The 24,577-nt window shown below is 42.3% G+C and overlaps 1 protein-coding gene across 9 annotated transcripts in view; it reads left to right on the top strand.

The window, feature by feature from the left end:
* HDAC7 (histone deacetylase 7) overlaps positions 1-24,577 on the top strand; it is a 257,378-nt gene that overhangs the window by 175,090 nt on the left and 57,711 nt on the right. For all 9 annotated transcript variants that reach the window (XM_058173332.1, XM_058173337.1, XM_058173334.1 and 6 more), the window contains 2 exons: positions 10,854-11,053; positions 13,494-13,584. In XM_058173332.1, the coding sequence (XP_058029315.1) occupies positions 10,854-11,053; positions 13,494-13,584 (291 nt within the window). The remainder of the gene's footprint in view (positions 1-10,853; positions 11,054-13,493; positions 13,585-24,577) is intronic.

The following is a 24,577-nucleotide window of genomic DNA, read 5'->3' as shown; positions in this document are numbered from 1 at the left end:
TCTTTACTGCAACAGAAAGGGAGAATGATAACATATATGTGTGATACGTGTACATAATAACTATAATTAATTAAATGAAATGTAAAATATCTTTGTTCTGGTCCCAATTACTTTGTCCAACCTCCAATATACTAGGTCCGGTGAAGCCTTTAGCTCCATAACAGTAATTTATTCCTTTCTAATTTATTAATCACTGCTAAATCTTCACATTCACAAACAGTATGTCTCTGAATAGCAAGTCCTAGGGTAACTGATTCTGATAAATTTCGGTTGAAATGAAGAAAATTGGTTGTTTTTGTGCAGATGTTTCATTACCCAACTAGGTAACATCATCAGTGCTAGCTAAATGCCACCAGCGTTACCCCTAATTTAAATGTTTGCAAGAAAACAACCAAGCTCTGATTGCACCAACGACAAACCCCTCCAATAGTGATTGCCTTTACACTGAGTATTTGATTTTTGTGGAGCAATTGACAGCGCTGTTGAAAGCGAAGGGCTGTAGTTGAGGGGGATGAGGGATCTGTAGCCCCTCAAATTTTGCTGAACTACAACTCCCAGAAGGCCCAGTCAAGAAGAAGCAATGCTGACATTTGTAGTTCAGGGGCATCTGAAGACTGAGATCTCAATTCTCCTAATATTGATAACAACCTGATGCAGAATAACAGTTCAGTGTTTGTGTGAAAACAAAGACACATATTTTTCATCATTTTCTTAAAACGGATCATACTCCATTCACATACTGGGAAGTAAATAGGAAAAAGGTTCCAGAATACACATTTCTGGAACCTTCCTGACCCATTTCTATTTTCCAACTCTTTACCTGGCCTTGCATGCCTTTTCCATGTCTTTGGCGCAGGTGGAATTCAAAATTTATCGGCACAGCAATTGTTAGTGAAAAGAAATCACAACAAAATTCTTGGAAGCCTGATTAAGAAGCAAAGCTCTAGCGACAGAGAACTTTTAAATTAAAAATGTGATTTATGTAGGCAAATATATGCAATTAAAGTTCATTTTTCATCTTAGTCGCCTATGAAACCCTGTCAAGTTTTAACCGTAGGCTTCTGCAGAACCTAGTTTGAAAAACCTTGTCTTAGGGTGTACAAAAGTAATCTTTAACAGTGAAAGTGACTGAAGTAAGAACATATATTTTATTTATTTATTTATTTTTATTTATATCCGGTCTTTATTATTTTTACAAATAACTCAAGGTGGCGAACATATCCAATACCACCTACTACTACTACGTTCCCCTGCAAAGTGGGTTGGATTGAGAGAGAGAGTGACTGGCCCAAGGACACTGAGCTGGCTTTCATGGCTAGTTGGGACTAGAATTCTCAGTCTCCTGGTTTCTTCTAGCCTGGCGCCTTAGCTGCTAGACCAAACTGACTTTTCTACCTTTTGTACCTTTTTTAGTGTTTCTTTTGCCAAAGACTGAGAATCTCTCTCTCTCTGTCTCTCTTTCTCTCTGTCTGTCTCTGTCTGTCTGTCTGTCTGTCTGTCTCTCTTTCTCTCTCTTTCTTTCTCTATCTGTCTTTCTCTCTGTTTGTTTCTGTCTCTCTCTCTGTGTGTCTCTCTCTCTGTCTGTCTCTGTCTCTCTGTGTGTGTGTGTCTCTCTCTGTGTGTGTCTCTCTTTCTCTCTGTGTCTGTCTGTCTGTCGGTCTCTCTCTGTCTCTCTTTTTCTCTGTCTCTGTCTCTCTTTCTCTGTTTGTCTCTGTCTCTGTCTCTCTCTCTCTCTCTCGCTCTTTCTCTCTCTGTGTGTCTCTGTTTCTCTCTCTCTCTGTGTGTCTCTGTCTCTCTCTCCTCCCCATCTCTTTGCCACCACTCTGTATCACGATAGTCCCCTTTCAGAAAATTCAGCAAATAGGGAAGAAAAACGAATTTCCAGGAATCCACTAGTTGGAAGCCTACGCAGAGCTGGCTGCCAGGCCCTTGCCTCAAGGCAGCAGCTGTTCTTGGGAGAATCTGCCTCATTAAACCACCACCCTTGTATATCCAGCTTTGCAAAACAGAACCAGGGACATGACGAAAGGAGCCCTTTTTGTAACCATCACTGGGAAAGATGCGGAGATGGAGGTACTAAAAACTGCTCCTCCACCTTCGTCTTTCCATCTTTGCCACAGGATTAGTTCGTGCAATTGGCAGCTGGGAAGGGATTTATGGGGAGGAGAGGCTCCCTGCATATAGAAAGATACCATATCAGGAAGGACAGGCATCGTCATACCTGACTTACTTTATTTATTAAAAATGTGCACAATTAACCGCTCTTGAAGTGATTTGCGGTACAGGTAGTCCTTGACTTAATGATCATAATTGAGCCCAAAATTTCTGCTGCTGAGACATTTATTAAGTGAATTTTGCCCCATTTTATGACCTTTTTTGCCACCGTTGTTAAGTGCATCACTGCCATTAAGTTAGTCACAAGGTTGTTAAGTGAATCTTGCTTCCCTGTTGCTTGTTGGAAGATCGCAAAAGGCAATCACATGACCCTGGGACACTATAACCTTCATAAATATGAACCAGTTGCCAAGCATCTAAATTTTGATCATTTGACCATGGGAATGCTGCAATGGTCATAACTGTGAAACATGGTCATGAGTCACTTTTTTCAGTGCCGTTGTAACTCTGAATGGTCTGTAAATAAACTGTTGTAAATCGAGAATTGGTTGTACTTGTAATCCAGAGTAAAAGCAATCTGGTAAAAGTAGACTTCATAAACAACTGCTAGTTTTTCTTTCTTCCTTTAAGGGGGGCTACAAATGTTGGGTTCTTCATGTATGAATTAAAGATACAGGCTATATGTTATAGCATGTTCACTAGCAAGGGTAAAGTCCAGTGAATTCGGCAGGAACTCCTGCCTGCTAAACATGGATAGAATGAGAGCAACACAATCTACAAGAAAAAATTATTATGATTATTATTATTATTATTGCTAATCATGTAATTTGAGTTAGAATCCTGAAATGGAAGGTAGCACTTCCAATCGCAAGTCAAAGAAAACGTCTGGGTGTTTCCCCATACTTAAAATTTATTTGCAAGTAGAAAACTAGCAAATGAAAGAGAGATAGCCTAGCTAAGATGCTTTCTTCAAGTAGTTTTCTTCTTCTCCTGAGCATCATACACAGTGGTGGGTTTCAAAATTGTTACTACCAGTTCTGTGGGTGTGGCTTGGTGGGCGTGGCATGGCTTGGTGGGCGTGGCATGGGATGGTGGGCATGGCTTGGTGGGTGTGGCAGGGGAAGGATACTCTAAAATCTCCATTCCCTCCCCAATCCAGGGGAAGGTTACTGCAAAATCCCCATTTCCTCCCGATCAACTGGGACTTGGGAGGGAGAGAATAGATGCAGGCGGGGCCAGTCAGAATTTTTACTACCGGTTCTCTGAACTACTCAAAATTTCCAATACTGGTTCTCCAGAACTGGTCAGAGCCTGCTGAAACCCACCTCTGATCATATGTTCATACAGCAGAGCATTAAAAAAAATGCATCCTTCCCACATTCACACTGGTGGATTCAATCTACTGCAACCTCATTCCTCACCTCCTTCCTCTGCGTGTAGAAACTATGGTATGCACAAGTCTGCTTTTATCTTAAAAGGCAGAACATTCCTGTGATAAATGTAAGTAAGGAGAAGTCAGAAGCTGTTTTTTTCTAGAGAGGAAACTCTTGCAAGAATGGGCAATTTTGAGCAAGCAAAAAGATTTGCTGGGAATGTTTATGTGCTTATAGATGAGGATTGCTAAGGAGTTTCTCTGGAAGTAAAAACAAGCATGATGAATTTTAAGAGGCATTGTGGAGGCGGGGGACAATTTGCTCCTCTCAAGTGAAATCTGAGAAATGGCTGATGGGTGTGTGTGTGTGTGGAGTAAAACTGTCCTTATCTTCTATTTCCATTTTCAAATTCAGAATTGTTCCCTCCGAGAAAAGCAACGGTTGTGCATTGTACTTGTGTAATACATAGATACACACATACCATCTTAAGAGGAGATTTTAAAAAAGAATATAACTTTTTGTTCATTTGAGCTCATATGCTAGATTCCCATTCAGTGTTTCAAATTAATTGCCGTAGAGAGGAAAGGAACATAACTAACTCAAGACCTACTGTTAATTTACAAGTAAGTTATAGCAGCATGCAGCCATTGTTTTGTTTCTTTTTAATCTTGAAAATGTTAAACCGGGATCGATCCGGTTAGTCTTAGTTAGTTAGTGGGAGACTGCAGGAAATCCCAGGACTGCAGGCTTAATTTGAAACAGGATCAAAAAAAATCTCCAAAAAAGGCTTCTATATATAAACCACTTCTATATTGTTTCTAGCAAAAATGTATGGAAATCGCCAAGGAGTTCTTTGGAACTTGAGCTTCTTTCCCCCCACCCCCACCCACATGGAACAATATGGCTGTGCATGTTTTTTTGTTTATAAAAGAGGATTCCAAGATCAAGGACAAACATGGAAACTAAAATGCTAGACTTCGTTGGGTCCATAGATTCAATGGATTCTGCAGAGGACAAGCAAGAGACTCTCATTGCATGGATTCAGGAAGACCAAGAGATGTTGGGACAGACAAGGGCCAAATTCTTTCTTTTAAAAAAAAAATTGTAACGCCATTCAAAGTAAAAGGCCTGTTTGCATGTTTCTACGTGATTTTTCTCCCCAACCTCCATATAACATCACTGGAGCTGCAATCAGACAGATATTCTGAACTGCAGATCTGAACTACAAAAAGGTCCAGATCTCACAGGAACTCTCTTTGTAGGAAGGCTGACTCCCAACCCATGCAGTTCAGAATTGCTGAACAGGTTGGCAGAAACCCTCCTGGTTTTGCTCAGGTGCGTTGAGTCCTACCTGGAAACTCCAGGTGGGGATTAAGTTAAGGACCTGTTGCCTGCCTGTAAAGCAGGGGTCTCCAACCTTGGTCCCTTTAAGACTTGTGGACTTCAACTCCCAGAGTTCCTCAGCCAGCTTTGCTGGCTGAGGGACTCTGGGAGTTGAAGTCCACAAGTTTTAAAGGGACCAAGATTGGAGACCACTGCTGTAAAGCATAGGGACAGCTGGCGAGACTCATCCCTTCCTTAAATGGACATATGTGTATCCTGCAAAGATCGCTATATTGTTCTGCAGACAGATGTTGCCCGTTGCAATCGTGACCTTCTCACAAGCAGAGTTTTTTTCCACAGATCACAAGAGACTGTTTCTCCATTGGGAATGAATGGCAGCCATTCATGGATAGAAGCAGAAGTAAAATCCAGGGGCCCTGTTTTCAAGCTGGAGGAGGAAACCTGACTTTAGTCCTAGGATGAAAAGCAGGTTTTAACCTCATTTTATGAGCATTCTTTCTGACTGGAAACAGGTTAGTCCAGGGGTATCCAAACTTGGCAACTTTAAGACTTGTGGACTTCAACTCCCAGAATTCCTCAGCCAGTTTTGCACGTGTCTTAAAGTTGCCAAGTTTGGACACCCCTGGGTTAGTCTATAGCAGCGACTCATACCTCCTGATCTGATACAGGTATTCCTTGATTTACAACCGTTCATTTAGTGACTATTCAGAGTTACAACGCCATGTAAAAATTGACTCACGACCATTTTCACACTTATGACCATGGCAGCATCCCCCATGGTGATGTGATCAAAATTCAGATGCTTAGCAACTGACTCATATTTATGACAGTTGCAGTGTCCTAGGGTCATGTGATCACCTTTTGTGACCTTCTGACAAGCAACGGGGAAGCTAGATTCACTTAACAACCTTGTGACATAATAAATAACTGCATAAATAACTGCACTGATTCACTTAACAACTGTGGCAAGGAAGGTCTTAAAATGAGGCAAAACTCAATAAATGTCTCATTTAGCAACATAAATTTTGGCTCAATTGTGGGTCGTATGTTGAGGAGTACCTATATATGTACATAGTTTTATTTATATTTTTAAGCAAGAAGATAAAAATGAATGCAAACTAATATAAAGTAGAAAAGGGAAAAAAAAAAGAAAAATCAGAGAAAAAGCAAGAAGTATAAGAACAGAACAAAGATTGAAGAAAAATATTTAAAAAAAGATATAGAAAAAGTGGCTTCCGGTGTTTTTCACAGCACGTATAAGTAGAAATATATTTTAACCTTTCTTTCTAATGTTACATCAGAGGTGAAATGCTCCCAGTTTGGACTGGATTGCCTGATCCGGTAGCGATGACGGCGGGTGGTTCGGAGAACCGGTAGCAAAAATCCCTGCTCCCCCCCCCCACATGCTCAGCTGAGCCACGCGCGATCATCAGAGGTTGGTTGTTTTTTTTTTACTTTTAAAAGCATTTTTTCTTCGGCCGAAAAAATGCTTTGAAAAGTTAAAAAAAAAACACCTGATGATTGCGCGGCTCAACTGGGATTGTCAGAACCCTTTAAAAGCATTTTTGGCCAAAGAGGTTGTAGAAAAAATGCTTTTAAAAGAAAAAAAAAAGTTGGCCACGCCCACCCAGTCATATCACACACACCCCACCAAGCCACGCCCACAGATCCCGTAGTAAAAATTTTACATTTCACCCCTGTGTTACATCATATTCTTTCTCTTTCTGATAGTGGGCAATCCTTAATAAAATTCATTTCCCAGGACGCTAATGTGTTGCCCATGAATTTAATTTGGAATGGGCAGAAAATAATGACCCTGGTTGGAAAAAAGGCTTTCCTGATTTCAGAACTGGTTTCTTTCATTAAACAACCAAAAAAAAAAAAACCTTCTTCTACTCATCCCCTGAGCCTACTTTTACTCTTGGCACAATCCACCAAGACAAGTTAGAATTAACTTAATAAAGACAAGAACCTTCAGCCGGCCTGCTGGTTGGACAAAGCTGAAGCTGTTCTGTTTTTCCTCTTGTGGTGCCCTCTTCTTCTGCCTATTTCTCTTTGGTTTGGCTGATATTTATGTGTGTATATGTGCATGGGGGGGGGCTGTGAGTTTGTTTTTCACTTTGGCTGTTCTCCCAAGGATCTGTGGAGTGCAAAAGTGCCAGATTGTATCAGAAATTATAAAAGCAAGTGCTTTTGCCTGCTGTCCGGTGGTTTGGTGGGCTTGTTACTAAGTGTCTGGAGGGAAACGGTGTGATTAGTGGTTTTGCTGTATGGGGTGGAATTTTAAGCTGGCTTCCTTACGAAGGGTTTGTTAAGAGTTGATGGGGACAAGGAGAAGGTAACTGGTTGAATTGGTTTGCCACTGCCCACAAGTCAGATTCTGTAGCAGAGGTGGGTTTCAGCAGGTTCTGACCAGTTCTGGAGAACCAGTAGCGGAAATTTTGAGTAGTTCGGAGAACCGGTAGTAAAAATTCTGACTGCCCCCACCCTCATCTATTCTCTGCCTCCCAAGTCCCAGCTGATCGGGAGGAAATGGGGATTTTGCAGTATCTTTCCCCTGGATTGGGGTGGGAATGGAGATTTTACAGTATCCTTCCCTTGCCACGCCCAAGCCACGCACACCAAGCCACAGCCACAGAACCGTTAGTAAAAAAATTTGAAACCCACCACTGTTCTGTAGACTACAACGAGCCATTTTCAGCTTTGCAAAAAGCCCGTGGTCCAAGAAACCAAAAGGATGTGCAAATGTCTTAAAAAGAGCAGTCTGGGTGGTCCTCGAGTTACAACCACAACTGAGCCCAAAATTTCTGTTGTGGAATTAAGTGCGTTTTGCTCAGTGGTGGGATTCAAATAATTTAACAACCGGTTCTCTGCCTTAATGATTTCTTCCAACAACCAGTTCACCAAACTGTTCAGAAAGTTAACCGGTTCTCCCGAAGTGGTGCGAACTGGCTGAATCCCACCAGTGGTTTTGCTCCATTTTACAATCTTTCTTGCCACAGTTGTTAAGTGAACTGCTGCAGTTGATGAGTTAGTAACACAATTGTTAAGTGAATCTGGCTTCCTCATTGACTTTGCTTGTCAGACGGTCTCAAAAAGTGATCTCATGACCTCGGGAACACTGCAACCGTCGTAAATATGAGTCAGTTGCCAAGCATTTGAATTTTGATCGCGTCGCCGTGGGGATGCTGCAACAGTTGTAAGTCTGAAAAACGGTCATAAGTCACATTTTTCATCATCATTGTAACTTCAGAAAGCCACTAAACAAACTGTTGAAAGTCGAGAACTACCTGTACTTTCCCCTCTGTGCCTTCAGTCACATTGGATGGAAGCTTTTTAAATGAAATATATGATTCTCAGGTCTTCTCCTAGCTGAGGTATAATGTGACTTAACTGAAGTGAGCAGAATGAGCTCCCTATTCAGTGCCACTCAATGTGTAGAGGAGTGGGAGAAGGTGATTAATTGCCTTTCCCTACCCCACGAGTCTGCAAACTTGGCTCCTTTAAGACTTGTGGACTTCAACTCCCAGAGTTCTTCAGCAAGCAAAGCAAAGCTGGCTGAGGAACTCTGGGAGTTGAAGTCCACAAGTCTTAAAGGAGCCAAGTTTGCAGACCCCTGCCCTAGCCGTTCCCATCACAATAGGTGGCAACACCTTCTTGATCATGGCTGATGAAACTAGATCAGGCAAGCTTAGTGTTTGATGGGAAACCACCAAAGCTGTAGGCCAAATTCCTTCCATATTATTGCCAAAAACAAAAACAAAAACCCACCCCAGCACAGATATGCTGTTTAGTCAACTCACTAAGGTAACTTAACTGGATTTGAGGATGTCTACATCTTCATTTTAATCAATCTCAAAGATTTAATAAAATTTGGAGCCTTGCTAATTTTCTCTGGAGAGGAGCAGTTTTGTTTAGGAAGCAACTATGCATAGTGATTCTGGATATTCCAGGCTGCTAAACTGATTGACTGGTTGATTTGAAATATTTCTGGCAGCTAGCGTTTCAAGAGTCAGGGAAGTGTAAAGATGGAAGTGTGGGATGAGGAGCAGGAAAATCCCGATTTAGCCCCCACCCTTACCCTCCTCAGCCATGGAAGCTCACTTAATGATTTGGAGCCTGTCACCCACACTCAATCATAGCTACTTCTATAGGTTTGTTGTTGGGAGGGGAAAAAGAAGGGAGTGCTGCCTTGATCTCCTGAATGAAATATAGGATATAAATCAAATGAATTAGGGGGAGGGTGGAAATTAAGTTTAGAAAATGAGACCTGCATTTTTTCTCTCACCAGGGTTCATTCTGTGGCTGGGAAAAAAGCTCGCCCCCTCACTTCTTCCTAGCTTCACGTTCTGTTTCACTCTCCACTTGCAACACCTGTCAATCAGTGATCCCTCATCTTCTTTTTTCCCCTTAAACATATGTGATGCTGCTCAATCACTAGGATTGCAACCTTCTAAAATTTCCCCCTTAAGTGTCATCATCTTTAGCAAATTAAGTGGGCATCTGTCAAGGAAAGGGCATTCTTTGTTCTATTAGCACAATTGTAAAATTAAATAGCTTTTCTGGAGTTGCTCACCTGCAATTTTTCCTGCTGTTTTCTAGTTAAAAGATAAGAATCTACTTTATTGGTTAGAATTTTGGGCAAGTAACAGCATGATTTTTTTTGGTATTAATTGTCTACTTATTTTCCTCCTGGTAATTTGCTTATGTATGATATGCGCATGTTTGGGTGTTTGATTGTATGGTGCCTTGGTTTTATTGGAATATACATCATAAAGGTCTTTTGGCAGAAAGATAAGCTATCATTATTTTAAACTGAAATGCAAGATAAATTCCATAACAATGCATGAAGGGAGTCATCATCTTGTGCAAAAATGACATTATTTGTTTGTATAAATTAGTTCACATCCAAGATGTTGGTTGGTTTGCGAGTATCTTGACAGAATCAGGATGGAGATTGATACATGACTTTCTAGAAAACATGGATGCTGAAAGAACCTATTTCTGTCTCTTGTCCTACAGATTTTTTTTTTACGTTAAAAATGAAATACTCAAGTGTTTCTCAGTACGTGCACAGCTGTATTGAACTTCATCTTATGCAATAAAGTAGCTAAACTGAAAGAATTTAAATTGGTAAGTGGGCAAGAGAGGAAGACAGAAGATAGGGTAGTTATATAGAGTAGGCTTTAATTACATATGAGACAAATACCTCAATCAATTAGCAATTTTAACATGTTAGAAATCAATTGGGTTTTCTGAAGCCTCCTAAGACTGTCTGAAAACTTTTGATGTATGTGAGTTCAACAGTGGTTGACTGAACACCAAAGTCCCACTCTCACGTTAACTAATAGGCAATGTTTAATTTGAAAATTATTATTTCCAATTTCAAGATGCAATGTAGAGCATAGTTTCCCTTTAAAAATAGTATTTAGACATAATGTCCTTTTGTAATGTCCAATATAGATACATGTGATACCATCTTGCCAGGATTTTTTTTTTTAGTAACTGCTATCTATCTTCTCTTCTGGGAAAATTTTCAGTTTCCCAGTCTAGATGCATTACTTACTATTTCCTGGTTGTCGCCTTCTAAACAGTCACCAGGCCCAACCCTGCCTGGTGTTGAACCCAGAGGAGGTCAGCCAGGTGCTGCCACTGCTTTTTCAATGCAAAAATACATACTTTATTCAATTTGGTAAATTTTCCTCCCTCTGTTAGTTCTGAAGTTCTTTGATGTGCAGACCAGCCCAGCAACAGCAGATCTGATGCATGAGAATTTATCAAATTCAAATTACTCGTTTTTTATTTAGAATGTAGGAGGACTGCTAATCATTGCAGATGAAGAGTGGGAATGAAGGGTTGGGCAGCTTTCTGAGGCGCTAGGACATTTCTGATTTAAAGGTTCGGAGTGGGAAAAGCTTGGGTTCTAGAAAAAGGAACTCCGGCATGGAACATAACTTCTGGGGGAGTTAGGTTTTCATGAAGTGGGGCAGGTATTAACACAAATCTTTTCTTGTGTTTCAGGAGGTGCTGTGAAGCTCTGCGTCGCCCTGCAGGTTCCCCAGACCATCCCCATGGACCTGCGGATTGGACAGCGTCTTGCCAAACCCAGCCCAGATACTGCCTTACTGGCCCTGAAGCAGACACAGCAGCTGCAGCACCAGTTCTTCCTAGCAAGCTTGCATCAACAGCAAGTGGAACAGCTCACTCGCCCGCACTTGCGGGTTAGTGCGGCCGTTGTGTTGTTTAGGGTCACCCTGGGGAAATAAAGGAGGGGAGGTGCAGATCAGTGGTGGAATTCAAATTTTTTTTACTACCGGTTCTGTGGGTGTGGCGCCTTGGTGGGCATGGCAGGGGAAGGATACTGCAAAATCCCCATTTCCTCCCCACTCCTGGGGGAAGGATATTGCAAAACCTCCATTCCCACCCCACTCTGGGGCCAGCCAGAGATGGCATTTGCCGGTTCTCCGAACTACTCAAAATTTCCGCTACCGGTTCTCCAGAACCTGCTGAATAGCACCTCTGGTGCAGATATAGTCCAGGGAGAAGACAGTCTCAGGTCCAATATTGTCTTAATACGTTTTAAAGTTTCCTGGAAAAAAGATTGATACAGAAATATGAAATGGATACGGATTTAACGTGAATCCCACATTAGGCAATATATTGAGATGAAATCATGTAACAGGCATTATACAGGTATAGATCAACCCCTTCACAGCAGCTCAGAGTTTCTTGGCAAGGTTCAGGTTTCTAGACTAAAATCTCTAAACTTGCTTGAACTTCTGTTTGTATGTCAGAGCTCATTCAATTACTAATTGGCCATCATAAGAACTGGCTTATGGGGTAAGATCTAGAGGCACTTATAGAATCTCTAAATTAGCAGGTAGAAGTTGCAACCATACATTATTTCACTTGGATTGATGCCTGGAATGCTTCTTCCAACCTGGTACTCTCTATATCAGGGGTTTCCAACCTTGGCAACTTTAAGACTTGTGGACTTCAACTCCCAGAGTTCCTCAGCCAGCTTTGCTCTGGGAGTTGAAGTCCACAGGTCTTAAAGTTGCCAAGGTTGAAGACTCCTGCTTTAGATTCTTGGACAGCATATCTCATTGGTTTTAGCTACAATGATGGAGATAACGGGTGAAAAATATGCTGGCAGGCATCAGTTTGAGAAAGGAAGTTTAGAATTTTATTTTTATTATTTATTTATATTGCATACTTCTTTAACGCCCATCTCCTTCGAAGAATCCCTTTTAGGCATGAAAACATGTGCTACTAACCAGCAGCTCTTTCCATCTTAGTGATGGATAAGCCTCAGCGAGAAAAATTGCTATTGCTTTGCGATCTCTCATGTCCCACTAATGTTTCTCAGTGCTGGAAGGGAAGTATAAGAATGGGGAAGACAATGTATGACATCATGACAGATTTGTAGCTTTTAATGGACGCCTATAGAGAATCTCCAGTCTCCAAATGCATTTGGCTATTAGGACCAAATTAGCTGGCAGGAATCTGTTGATTGTCTCCTTCCTGACCATAAGATCACCTTGGGATGGCCCTTAGTGTTGTGTCTCGTCCGATCTCACCACAGCCGGGGCCTTCTTATCTGCTTCCGAACACGGAGGAATGTCCTAGTATGCCTCCCGGCCCCAGCCCTGGCTCCATGCCCAGACAGGCTGAAGAGGAGGAAGTATCTCCAGCCCCCAGCTCTGGCTCCATGCCCAGGCAAACGGAGCAACTAGACCCCTCCCCCTACTCCATAGCATGTGAGCAATTGCCAACAGCTGCAGACTGGAGTGACCCTCGCGTCAGAAGACTTGATAGACGGAGGCAACAGAAGGAAGGGAGGGGCAGGCCTGGATAAGTGCTGAGTCATGGAGCCACACCCCATGGCCTATATAAAGGATCTGCTTTCTGGCATTCTCTGAGTCAGGCAAAGTCTAAACATATCTTGCTGAAGTCACTTTCTGGTCTCCTGCCTGCCCTGAGGACTTTGCTAGGACTTTGGCAGAGCTGCAGAGGCACGCCTGATTCGGATTTCCCTGACCCGGCCGTCAGCGGAGGAGTGGGACACGACACTTAGGTTCCAACGGCTCCGATCTGCTTGCTCAATTTTGCACAGTGTCCTCAACCAAATCTGCTCCTTGCGAACCTGCTGACCTCTCTGCTGCTAGATGCAGTTTGCCTCTTGGCATGGCTTGTGATCCCCTTCCCCAACACCTCCCCACTGAGGCATTTTGACAATGTGGAATGGACTCGGATGTTGTCTGAGCTGCCCTGGTGGCAGCTGCCGTCAGTAACTCCCCTGAGCTTAGGAATTGGGGAATCTTATCAGGGGTGGGTTCTACTTACCTTTACTACCGGTTCGTATCGTGCCCGCGTGCGCCCGCTCTCTCTGCTCGCGCACACACGTGCTGTTCTGCGCATGTGCGGAAGCTTCTGCGCATGCGCAGAACAGTTTTGATGACGTTTGGGTCAGTGGGCGGAGCCTCCCACCAGTTTTACTACCGGTTTTCTATAGAACCGGTCCAAAGCGGGGGGTAACCCACCACTGAATCTTATCCTCCTCAGTTGACCTGCCTTATCATAGTTTCTTCCTAGTCAAAGAAATGGCCAGCCATTGTTTTATGTGTCCATTCATATTTTTTTTTCATTTATCTTCTGCAGGTGCCCATGGATCCCCCACCCCAAGACACCGTCCCTGGAAAACAGGAACAGGAGCTGCGGCTGCTCTTGAATAAAGACAAAAGCAAACGCAGTAAGAGGCTTTCCATTCTCTCTTCCCCCTTTCTCCCTTATGAGAGCGTTTCATGGCTGCGCCAAAAATTTCATTCACCCAAGTATCTCTCTTGACTTTTGCTTTCCTTCTTGGATTTGAAAAGAGAGAGAAAAAAGAATTCTTTCCCATGCTGTGTGCCACATCCAAGTGTTTTATTGATTATTATGTTTATGGCATATGACACAGGTCTATTGAAAAATAGTTGACTTTGGTTAGTAGCTGGATAGGAAAACATTAGAAAAATCCCAGACTTCTATGTGGGGAGGGGTGGAATACCCCAAAAGAAGGCAATGAAAAATTACATTTGTCCTGGTGCCAAGGATCAATGTGCATCTGCCGTATTCTTGTGGACACCAGGAGCTGACCTCAGCTCAAGAAAATTTTTGTCTGGTATTGAATCTTGGGGTTCTGTTAAAATAATTGATGTGCCAGTACCAGGGAAGACAAAAGAATTGGAGAAATCACGAAGTATCAAGATTTGAAAATTGAAGTTGAAAGTTTATGGCATCAATCAGCCATGCCAGTCCCTGTCTTTATTGCAACATTGAATGTCATATCGAAAAAAATTGGATCGCATTCTAGAAAATCTGCACGTTGACATTCTCATCTGTCAATTACTTAAGGCTGCACTGCTTGGATCCACAAACATACTACTGCCAATACATTACAACATTCTAGGTTCTTGGGAAGAATTCAATGTGTATGAAGGCCAATGCCAGCTAAAGAACTGGCAGCTATTATTTCACATTGTGTATATGTATAACAAAAATAGTAATAGCTGGAGACAACTAAACAGAAGAGAAAGAACTGGAGAAAATCCAAAAATACAAAGTTCTGCAAATAGAAGTAAAACGATTGTGGCAAAAGAAAACAAAAATATTACCAGTCCCAAATCCATGAAAAAGACTCGATAGGGGGTTAAAAATGCCAAAAATCTAGTCTAAACATCTTCCTGATTGTGCAATCATCATCATCATCATCATTAAAATAATTATAGTTTATTAAACCTAATGCTATTCAATTCTTAATGACTCGGGGTGGCTTACAACAATCAAAAATACAAAACAGTCCATAGCATAGAAATGTTGGTTAAAAAAAATTCCTACACACAGGCTTACGTAGCTAAACATCCCAAACATAAGAGTGCCAGAATGTAGGTAGGCAGGAGACAAAAAACAGGTTTTATTATCTGTAATAATTTGTGAAAGAGATCTGCCCTGATTTTAAGCAGATAAAGAAAAAAATATTGGCATCTGGTGGCATTATAAAGACTAACTCCTTTATGCTTGCATCACCTTTTGAGGTTGTTTGTATCTGAAGCTACAGTAAAATACAATAGATGACTGACAACCATCTGACTGAGATGGTGTAGGGTTTCCTGCCTGGGCAGGGGGTTGGACTAGAAGGCCTCCAAGGTCCCTTCCAACTCTGTTGTTATGTTAACCATGACCTGAATGTCAGAACAGGAACCGTGCAAAACTGCAGTCAGCCAAACGTCTTTCTCCTGGCTTGCTCTATACTTTTTTAAAGTTCTCAAGCTAAATTCAATCCCAATTCCTTGTGGGGTTTTGTTCCTTGGTTTGCAGAACCATAATCAGATGTTCGTTTTCCTGGGGCCCATCTCACGATGCTACCTAAAGGTTGGCTCTGTGTTACCATGTCTCAGGAAGACTATTCCTGAATAGAAGTATTAGACAAGATGATAAAATAAAGGGTATAAAGTATTAAAAAAGAATCTTACAAGTTGAGGGCCTTCGCTGATGATCTGGTTATAATTTTACAGGATCCAAAAAACAATATAGAATACTGGATGAGGAAATTGAATGAGTTTGGGGCTTTGGCAGGTTTCAAAATAAACAAACAAAAAACAACAATGCTGACCAAGAACATGTCTTCTCAGGATAATGATATATTGAATAAAAAGCTGAGCTTTAGGGTTGAGAAAAAGGTGAAGTATTTAGAGGTTACGATGACAAATACAAATGTAAAACTGTTTTAAAATAATGATGTCCCCCTTTGGAGGGATATTAAACAGGATTTAGAAAGTTGGGATAAATTGCATTTATCACTATTGGGTAGAATTTCTGTAATTAAGATAATTTTACCAAAGATGCTTTTTAAAAATGTTGCTCTTGTTTTTAAAGAAAAACTAATCAGATCTTGGGGTCATGGAGCATAATCTGAGGGATGGCGTTTCCAGTTTCATGAAAATATAAAATTGTTGCTTTTTATCATAGGAGCTCATGACTGGATGGAAGGAATTTTGAGAATCTAATCAACCTCCCCATTAAGATTTTCTTTTAAGATTCTGGTAATAATTTAGTTCTCACTGATGCCACCCATGTGAGTGGGACTGTAGTTCAGTGTCTGCTTTGGACAAAGCTTGCATGGGGCAAAAACGTAGTTTTAAGCCTTAAAATATCTAGCCAGAATTTGGGAAAAGCTGTAGTTGCAAACTGAGAGGGTCACTGTGAAAGAACAGAGCTAATACTGAGTCAGACTGATCCATGGTTTCTCTTGGCTTCAGGCACCTTTCTAAGTTACGTCCTTTAAAAAAAAAATCCAAACCTTCATGAATGAATGAAGAATACAGAAATGGTATGTGTGTGTGTGAACATAAATACATAAAGATATAGGTTTAAACTTTACATACCTACATACGATATATCTATACATACTTACATGTACATATATAGATGCATGGGTATATACATGCGCATATATATTTACATACAGATAGATACATAAATACATGCATTTATACATACACACACAGATATTCATACACATGCATGCATATAAATTTCATGTGTGTGCATACATACATATAGCTCTGTGTGTGTGTGTGTGTGTGTATTTTCGTAGGTTTTCACGGGTATAGGTATGTAGGTCTTGGCATTTTCGGGTCTTTTCCCGTGTAAGGTTGAGAATAGGCTGGTGTCTTCGGCTTCGTGCTTCTCGAGCAAAGAGTGGTTGGAGCTGCCGTCTCTCTATAAATACTGGTGGGGAGTATTTCTGTGAGCGGGTTGGTTGGCTGTGTGGTTGCATCTTGATTGGTAGATGGAGTGGGTGTTTGCAGATTGGTCGAGGTGGGGAGTGTTGCTGTGAGCGGGTTGGTTGGCTCTGTGGTTGCATCCTAATTGGTAGATGGAGTGGGTGTTTGCAAATTGGTCAGCTGTTTCGTAGCATCCTGTGTGGGTGTGGTCCTGGTCTTTTGTTCCTGAGCTTTGGTGTTGTGGCCTCTGAAGTTCTGTGATGTGATGTCTTGAGCAGATGGCTGTAATGCAGCATCCCGGGCCCTGGTTTGGCTCCGAATCCGAGGTCCTGTCATGTGTTCCTGGTGTGTGTCAGCCTGCTTTGTGTGGGGATCGGAGGGGGACTCGGAGCCAAACAAGGGCCCGGGATGCTGCATTCATATATATATATATGAACGTCGATTATATGATATAATGCTGTTCAATAAGAGTTGAGGCTATACTAGAGATCATTTTAGTCATTTCTCCATCCCCATATTTTGATATATAATAGTAATAGCAATAGCACTTATATACCGCTTTACAGTGCTGTACAACCCTCTGTAAGCGGTTTACAGAGTCAGCCTCTTTCCCCCAACAATCTGGGTCCTCATTTTACTGACCTCGGAAGGGTGGAGGGCTGAGTCAACCTTGAGTTTGGTGAGAGTTGATCTGCCAAACTGTTGGCAGCTGGTGATCAGCAGAAGTAGCCTGCAGTACTGCACTCTAACCACTGTGCCACCACGTCTCTTATAATGTATCCCCTCCCTGTGTATTTTAAGTTTCCCCCATTGCCATTTTTCATAAAACCTTTATTTTGAAAATACGTTACCAGCACATGACCCAGTATAGGCACTGGGAGAGGAGCTGAAATGTCAAAACACCATTGTGGCCCTCTTCTGTGTTTGAAGTGTGTATCTGTGAGCAGGATGGACTGCATATCTTTTTCATACTACGTAAGGGCTGCTTCTGAGTTGAAACACAGCAGGGGCCAAACCAGGAAATGGGAGAAAATGAAAACAAGCCAATCTCACTCTCCTGCTCCTCCGGGGCTGTTTTTCTCTACCCTCTTTATCGCTATTTCCATCTCTTCCTGTCTGTCTGGCATGCAGGCATCATGATAAGACTGGATAAAAGTGTATGTTTTTACGTGTGTGTGTGTGTGTGTGTGTGTGTGTGTGTGTGTGTGTGTGTGTCTTGTAAAGTAACCTATCATAATAGAAGAAGAATCCCACAAGCACTGAGAAACTATTGGTTAAGGTCTCCTCAACTGCTACTCAGTACCCGCAACACTGATGTGAAATTGATAGAGCACCCAAATGTTATGCTGCCCCACTGCCGAATTGGGCAGGGAAATAGATGTTCGTACGTTGGCACCGTTCAGAATGGACCGTTTTGAAAAAGGATGAGTTGGCGTATCACAGCATCGTGGTGTGTGAAAAGATTGGCAGGTTGGGTACTTAGTGGCAATCTTTCCTTGCTGACAGTTTTGCGGGGCAAGGGCATGATGAGGTGTGTATGGTGATGTCATTGTACAAAACGCCACACTTTAGATACTTGTTTCTCACATCCGAACTGCGAGTACATTATGGTGACATTTGGGCGATGACGACCGTGTGGGTTTGCTGTGTAGGCCACTACATAGAACCGAGCATGGCACCTGCTCCGTTGCTACAACAGGAAGCAAAGAGTGTCTTGGAACATGAAACAAACTTGCAACTATCAGCTGAACCAATGAAAGGCAGGCTTGGGCGTGACAAAGCAGGAACATAAGGGAGCCAGAAACAGGGTTCCTTCCATTAATTTTGATGGCATCGGTTGCCATCGTAAGTTGAGAAGATGCAGTGAGGTAGCTGGATCTTCCAAAAGCTCCAACCTCTACATGTTCCATTCAGATATGAGAACATTACCATAATAGGTCACTCCAAGCCTATCAGGAATGATCTGGCCTGAAAATGGTTTTGTTTCCCCCTCGCAAACAGTAATTTATGAGGTCAGAATATTTCAGGTATGCTCAAAGTTGACCTCAAGCATTTTACATACCACTGCTTGCTGGAGCGTGCCCTGTTTCATTCTGCATTCTGCCTTTAGCGTCTTCAGATCAGAATAGTATCCATATCGGATGGTCTTCAGATCTGATATCAGATCTGAGCATAGCTGTAGCAGGCTGATGAACAATAAGGAGTCAAGGAGTGTATCTTGAGGACATTGTGTCTCTTATTCAATCAAAGTGAGGCAAGGGAATCGGCAATCTGCGTAGCTCACCCTGTTGCCCTTTTAACAGGATATCCTGTGTGTTAAGCGCTCCAGGCAGTTGCCTACCCAAACTTGTTCGGAAACTGCTTAGGGCAGAGAAGGTCCTCTTTGTGGTCTCCCGGTTGAAAAAAAATATATCTCAAATATTGATAAGCAACATAGCAGTGACCCATTGCTCCAAACTAGAGATCGGTTAGCTTTTCCAATGCTGCATAAAATGCCTTCGACTGTTTTCTTTGCACTCGCTTTGCACTCATAAAGATTGGTGTTTGGATAGACTCCAAATAATGGGGATATAATCAGCAGTGATCACTGCAAAATCATGTCACAAACACTGCCAATTTTACATCGAAGTGATAGGATAGAGCCCAACCTTAAGCCAGATCTTACTGCAAGATAGATGATTTAGGATGTGATCTTTTTTTAATTTTCCTTTTCGGGTGTCAAATTTAGTGGAGTAAATAACTGAGCAATATTTGCGTCATGCTATCCATTCTGCGTGCCTTCCAAGCTGTCAGAACCTTCTGAGACCCAGAGCAGCATTTTCAAATATTTCAATAATGTAAAGTGTTTGTTAATATTAAAATAAGCATCCTTGGGAAATTCCTGGAATTGAAGTCTCGACATTTCTAGCAGTTATCAAGGCAAACAGATCAGCCTTTCCCAACCTGATGCCTGCTAGAAATGTCGAGACTGCAACACTGAGAATTTCCCAAGGATACTTATTTTAATCAGCTAGGCCAGGGAATTCTAGAAGTTGTAGATCCTATACATCTGAAGATCAAGTCTGAGAAAAGCGACTTTAGATGTAGGTTGTTCCTCTTGTCTCAATTAAGTGGCGTAACTTTATGCCGGGAATGAACTGCATGCTTAGGAGTTGTCTTGCCTCAATATGACTCAACCAATGTGATTTCATTGCTAGTAATGCCTGAAGGTAGAATCATACCAAAATAGGATAAGCATCAGTTTGTCGGTCCGTTCTTTGGCTGATTTGAAGGCAGGTATGAACTGATCAGAGATCTCTCCTGATCCTGCAGTCCTGTCCGAATTAGATTCCTACCTTACCTGCCTACTCTAAAGAAAAGGAAATCTCCCATTGATTCCATAAAGAACTTTCCTTTCAATGCAAGTACTGTAGGTTAAAAAAAAGAAAAAAGCAAGAATCACAGCAATCCAACAGATTTTTTTTTTTAATCCCAGCTGGGATTAACTAAACAAAGCCATTTTTCGTGATACGTGAACACACCTGAATTGTCATGTGGTGACCTTTCCTAAGATTTAACCTAGATGATTACAGAAAAGTGGTTTGTTTTTCTCTTTGCTTGTTCCTACAGGCTTTTTTTTTTTCATGGGCAAGATCTTCAGCCCTTATTTCAGATTTCTGGTAAAGAATCAGAGCAGGAAAAACAAAACATGCACAGCTATTCTGTCACTAAATTTGCAATATAATCTTGGGCATCACATAGAGCAGCGGTTCTCAACCTGTGGGTCGGGACCCCGTTGGGGGTCGAATGATGATTTGCCAGGGGTCACCTAAGACCATTGGAAATATGGGAAGTATACTTGCGAGTCGAAGAATCGCGCTCCAATAGTTGACTCCACAAGCCAGCTGCAGGCTCTTCAAATCGCTAGCCGAATTCGGCTTCAGACGCTTCGAATTAAAAAAGAGAGAAATCTTTGCTCTGATGTCTCCCTCTCAAGCCAACTGCAATCACTCCCAATCGCTAGCCTAATCTGGCTTCAGACGCGATAAATTTAATAGGGGAGGAGTCTCCGCTTTAATGCCTCCGTCCACAAGGCAATCGCAAGCAGTTCAGACCGCTAGGCAATACGGCTTCAGGCGCAATAAATTCAAAACGAAAATAATTTTAGGGTTGGAGTCGCCACATCGTGGGGAATTGTATTATAGGGGTCGCAGTACTATAAAGGTTGAGAACCACTGACATAGGGGGTTAAGGACAACACATATCCTGCAACAGATTTAATGCTAGATTTTTAAAATGTGCTTCATTGGTCATCAGGGAAGGTGCACACAGAGCCCTCTCGGTGGCCACGTGAGCTGTTGCCCAGCTCAGCTCTAATGCGCATGTGCGCGCACACCTCCCACTGGCCAGCTGATTTTTGGGATGCACGGGGTGGGGCACATGCGGGAGATGTCTGCACATGCGCACGGGGTCATATGCACATGTGTGGGGGGCGGTGGAGGGTGTAGCGCCCCACCATGGCTGGTTTTTGGGCCCAGGAGGCTGCAAGGAGGCCTACTATGCCCAAAACGGGGAGCAGGGGGGTCACCAGTTCGGACTGGTTCTGACGAACCGGATGCTAATTTTACATCTGGTTCGCCGAACCAGTAATTGCAACAACTGGCTGGCCCCTTTCTCCCCTCCCCTCCCAGGGGTCTCCACGCAGCCCGTTTTGGATGCCAGGTAAGTGCAGGGCCCAGGCGAAGTGAAGGATAACATCAGTTATCTATATTACACCTTCTGAAGCCAAATGTTGCCTGTTCCTGAGCATTTAGCATAGGTCTTTTATGCTAAATTATCCCGCCATCTAGTGTCCAGTGCTGATTTTGCATCTTCTTGCAACATCACTTTGCATTGAATTGGGTGCTTTTTCAAGAGGCAACTGGACTTTCTTTGTTTTTCCTTGAAGACGTTTCCCTTTTCATCCAAGAAGCTTCTTTAGTTCTGAAGTAAAGAGTATGAAAAAGATTCTTTGGGACAACCGTGACATGGATGACTGAGAATCTCCATAGACATTTGCATAGAATTGTTCTCCAGCAATGCAGAACTTTCTGTCCCTATTTTGTTCCTGCTGCTTTATCTATGACATTTGTTTGTGTATACTGTTGTGACAAAAATAAATAAAAAAAATTGCAAAACAAATTCCAAGACCTTAAAATCAGTAGCATCTTAAGAAGAAATCCTGAGATAATTCAGATGCTTTTTCTTCCTAATTATATACCTTTGGTTTTATTTCAGTGGTAATAGTGTGGGTGTGTGCGTGCAAATCCCACTCATAAATCTCCTAAATCACCCAGAGACACTAAACAAGTTTGACTCAAGATAAAATTCAAATATAATTGGATTTGGCATTACATGTGCAAGGAATTTGGCTACATAGCTTAATTGATCACACTGTAAGCATGAGCCAGGAGTGTGAGGCAACAGCTGTCAAGACTAATGCAGTCTTAGGCTGCGTTATGTCAGTTCCAACTCAGAAGAAGTAATTGGTTGGTCCTACACTGCATTATTTAACATGCAGCAGGAATAGTGAACCTAGTTCTGGATGCTGCATTTTAAAGACCCTGACATACCTGAAGGAAGTCAACCAGGATAAAGAGGGTGATGTGAGAATCAGATGGAATGGGGATTGCTTGAAAGAGCAGGGTGAGTTTCATCCTGCAGAAAAGAAGAATGAATAGCAATACCAGGGCTAAATTTCAAATATCCAAAAGGTAGTCATGTAGAAATGGAGCAGGCATGACCTAGAAGCAGATTTCAGCTAAACGTTCATCCTGATGCAGAATTGAAATCTGCTTTCTTAATAACAGGAATGCTTGATGGTATCTCAGGCTGTTACTGTAGCACTGACAAAGAAAATAATAAATATTCCGATTGTTCTCTCTTCATTTAGACTGACGTCATTTGCAGTTTCTGTCTTGGCGAGGGTGATGCATGATTTTCTGCTCTCCTTGCCAACTTTTTTTAAAATGTCATATTGAAATGAGAGATGAAATACGATTTAAGGATCGCTCGTACAAGCCATAGCGAGTTATTGCTGTTAATAATAAAAACAGGAACTTTGAATAAATATTAGTTACACTTTTCCTCCCCTCCTCTCTCTGCTTACCTTTCACAGTGTACACAAAATTCTTATAAAAATCGCAAATGGCAAAGTACTTATTGGCTGGAAATAATCTCTTTTTGGAAGAGCGGGTGTCAGATTTGTATTTGTGTCTGCCTGTGAATTACTTCCATACCCAACAGAGCTGAAATAATGCACTTATTAATTTTGTCATCGGAAATAGAGTTTTAAAAAGGAACCTGGCAACCTCACCGCATTACTTACAGCGAGGGCAATAATATTCCCATTTTTTTATAGATACAGGAACCGAAGCCGAGCGATCAGAGTATGCCTAGTAGTCCTATATAGGAGTGGTAGCCCTATAAAGCTCTGCTGGCTGGTTGTGCAGCAATATGGCCCAGCCCTATGGAAATTACACACATCCACTCACGGGCATCAGAGGAGGCCACTTCAAAGATCATCTGAGTGATACATGCCTGGGAATTCCCTGCAGCCACTTCCCACGCCATTTAGCACCTTGCCGATGGTTTTGTAGCAACATAGCTTAGCCTTGATATGGCAAGTTGCATGATCTTCCTTGGGGAGATCTGGGAAGAGTTACTTCATCGAGACCAAGTCAAAGTAGGGTTCTTAGGGAATATTAACCTCGGTCCTACTTCCTCAACAGGCGGGTGAAGATGGGTTTCCCGTCTTTCCTTTGATAACTCAAGTGTGTTCTTAGGCCAAGGCAGTAGGTCCTGCTCTATTGCTTTTTCTTTGACTAAAATAGGTTTTGAAATTCCCTTGCCTGTTGTTGCTGCTCTGATTTCAATTTGAAACCTATGGCACTCGAAACCATCCCACGAAGAATGAGCAGCCTCGCTGGCTCCTATTCCGCTTTCCTATGATCATACGTGCGCCGGTCAGCTGGCCATCATGCATCCGGGAGCGGCATAACCCGGAACAGCGGTGTTCCATCACACATGTGCAGGCTGGCACCTGACCTTCCGGGTTGACGTGCGCATCCGCGATGGCCAGCTGTTCGTCGGGCACGCTTCCATGCCAGTATCCAGGGGTTCAGGTGCTGGCTCGTGTATGCATGATGGACCACCGCTCTTCCGGGTATCGGTGCTCCCGCGTGCACAAAGCCAGCAGGGCCGCGCATATCTCACGGGATGGTTTTGCATGCCACTTTCAGCATGCAGGCCAGCACGCAGGGACATCAAAATTTCGCCATCACTGTCCTACAGGATGTTACACTTGCTGGTGCTCTTTTCCAGACAGCTTCTCTTGAATCTGCAAAGTAAGTTGCTGTTGATATTGCAGTACCTTTCCTTGTTGGGAAATGTATTGCAATATCAACGGCAAGTTGCTTTCAACCACAAGATACTTTCCATCACCTTGTTGTGTGATTGAATATGGTATTCTTTGTCCCAACCAGCAGGCAAGTTGTATTTTATTGGAAGGTGTGTGAGATACTTGCTCGAATGATGCTAAGGGCAGCCATTGCATAGTTTCATGCATGAACAAGCTTTGAAAGATGGCAATCAAAGATCAGCCTTGTTCAGTCTTTCATATACTTAACAATCTTTTCTTCCTCTTGTTGCGGTGTTGATGCAGCTATGATTGTAGTTGTAGTTTATTATGTTCTCCTCTGCTCCACTTCATAAACCTATTTCATCCCCCCCCCGTGTGTGTGTATGTATGTATGTAGATATGTATGTAGGTATGTATGTGTATATATAGAGGTGTGCTATGTTCCTTCTTGCTTCAAACGCTCTAACATCATCCCAGTGCCAAAGAAGACCACCATCAAGGAACTGAATGACTACAGACCAGTTGCTTTAACATCTGTAGTCATGAAAACCTTTGAAAGGCTAGTGCTTTCCTACTTGAAAACCATCACGGATCCGCTG

The sequence above is a fragment of the Ahaetulla prasina genome, chromosome 2 (assembly GCF_028640845.1).
Source record: "Ahaetulla prasina isolate Xishuangbanna chromosome 2, ASM2864084v1, whole genome shotgun sequence".
Lineage (NCBI taxonomy): Eukaryota > Metazoa > Chordata > Lepidosauria > Squamata > Colubridae > Ahaetulla > Ahaetulla prasina.
The sequence above is the reverse complement of the archived record's forward strand: the minus strand, read 5'-3'. Positions and strand labels throughout refer to the sequence as shown.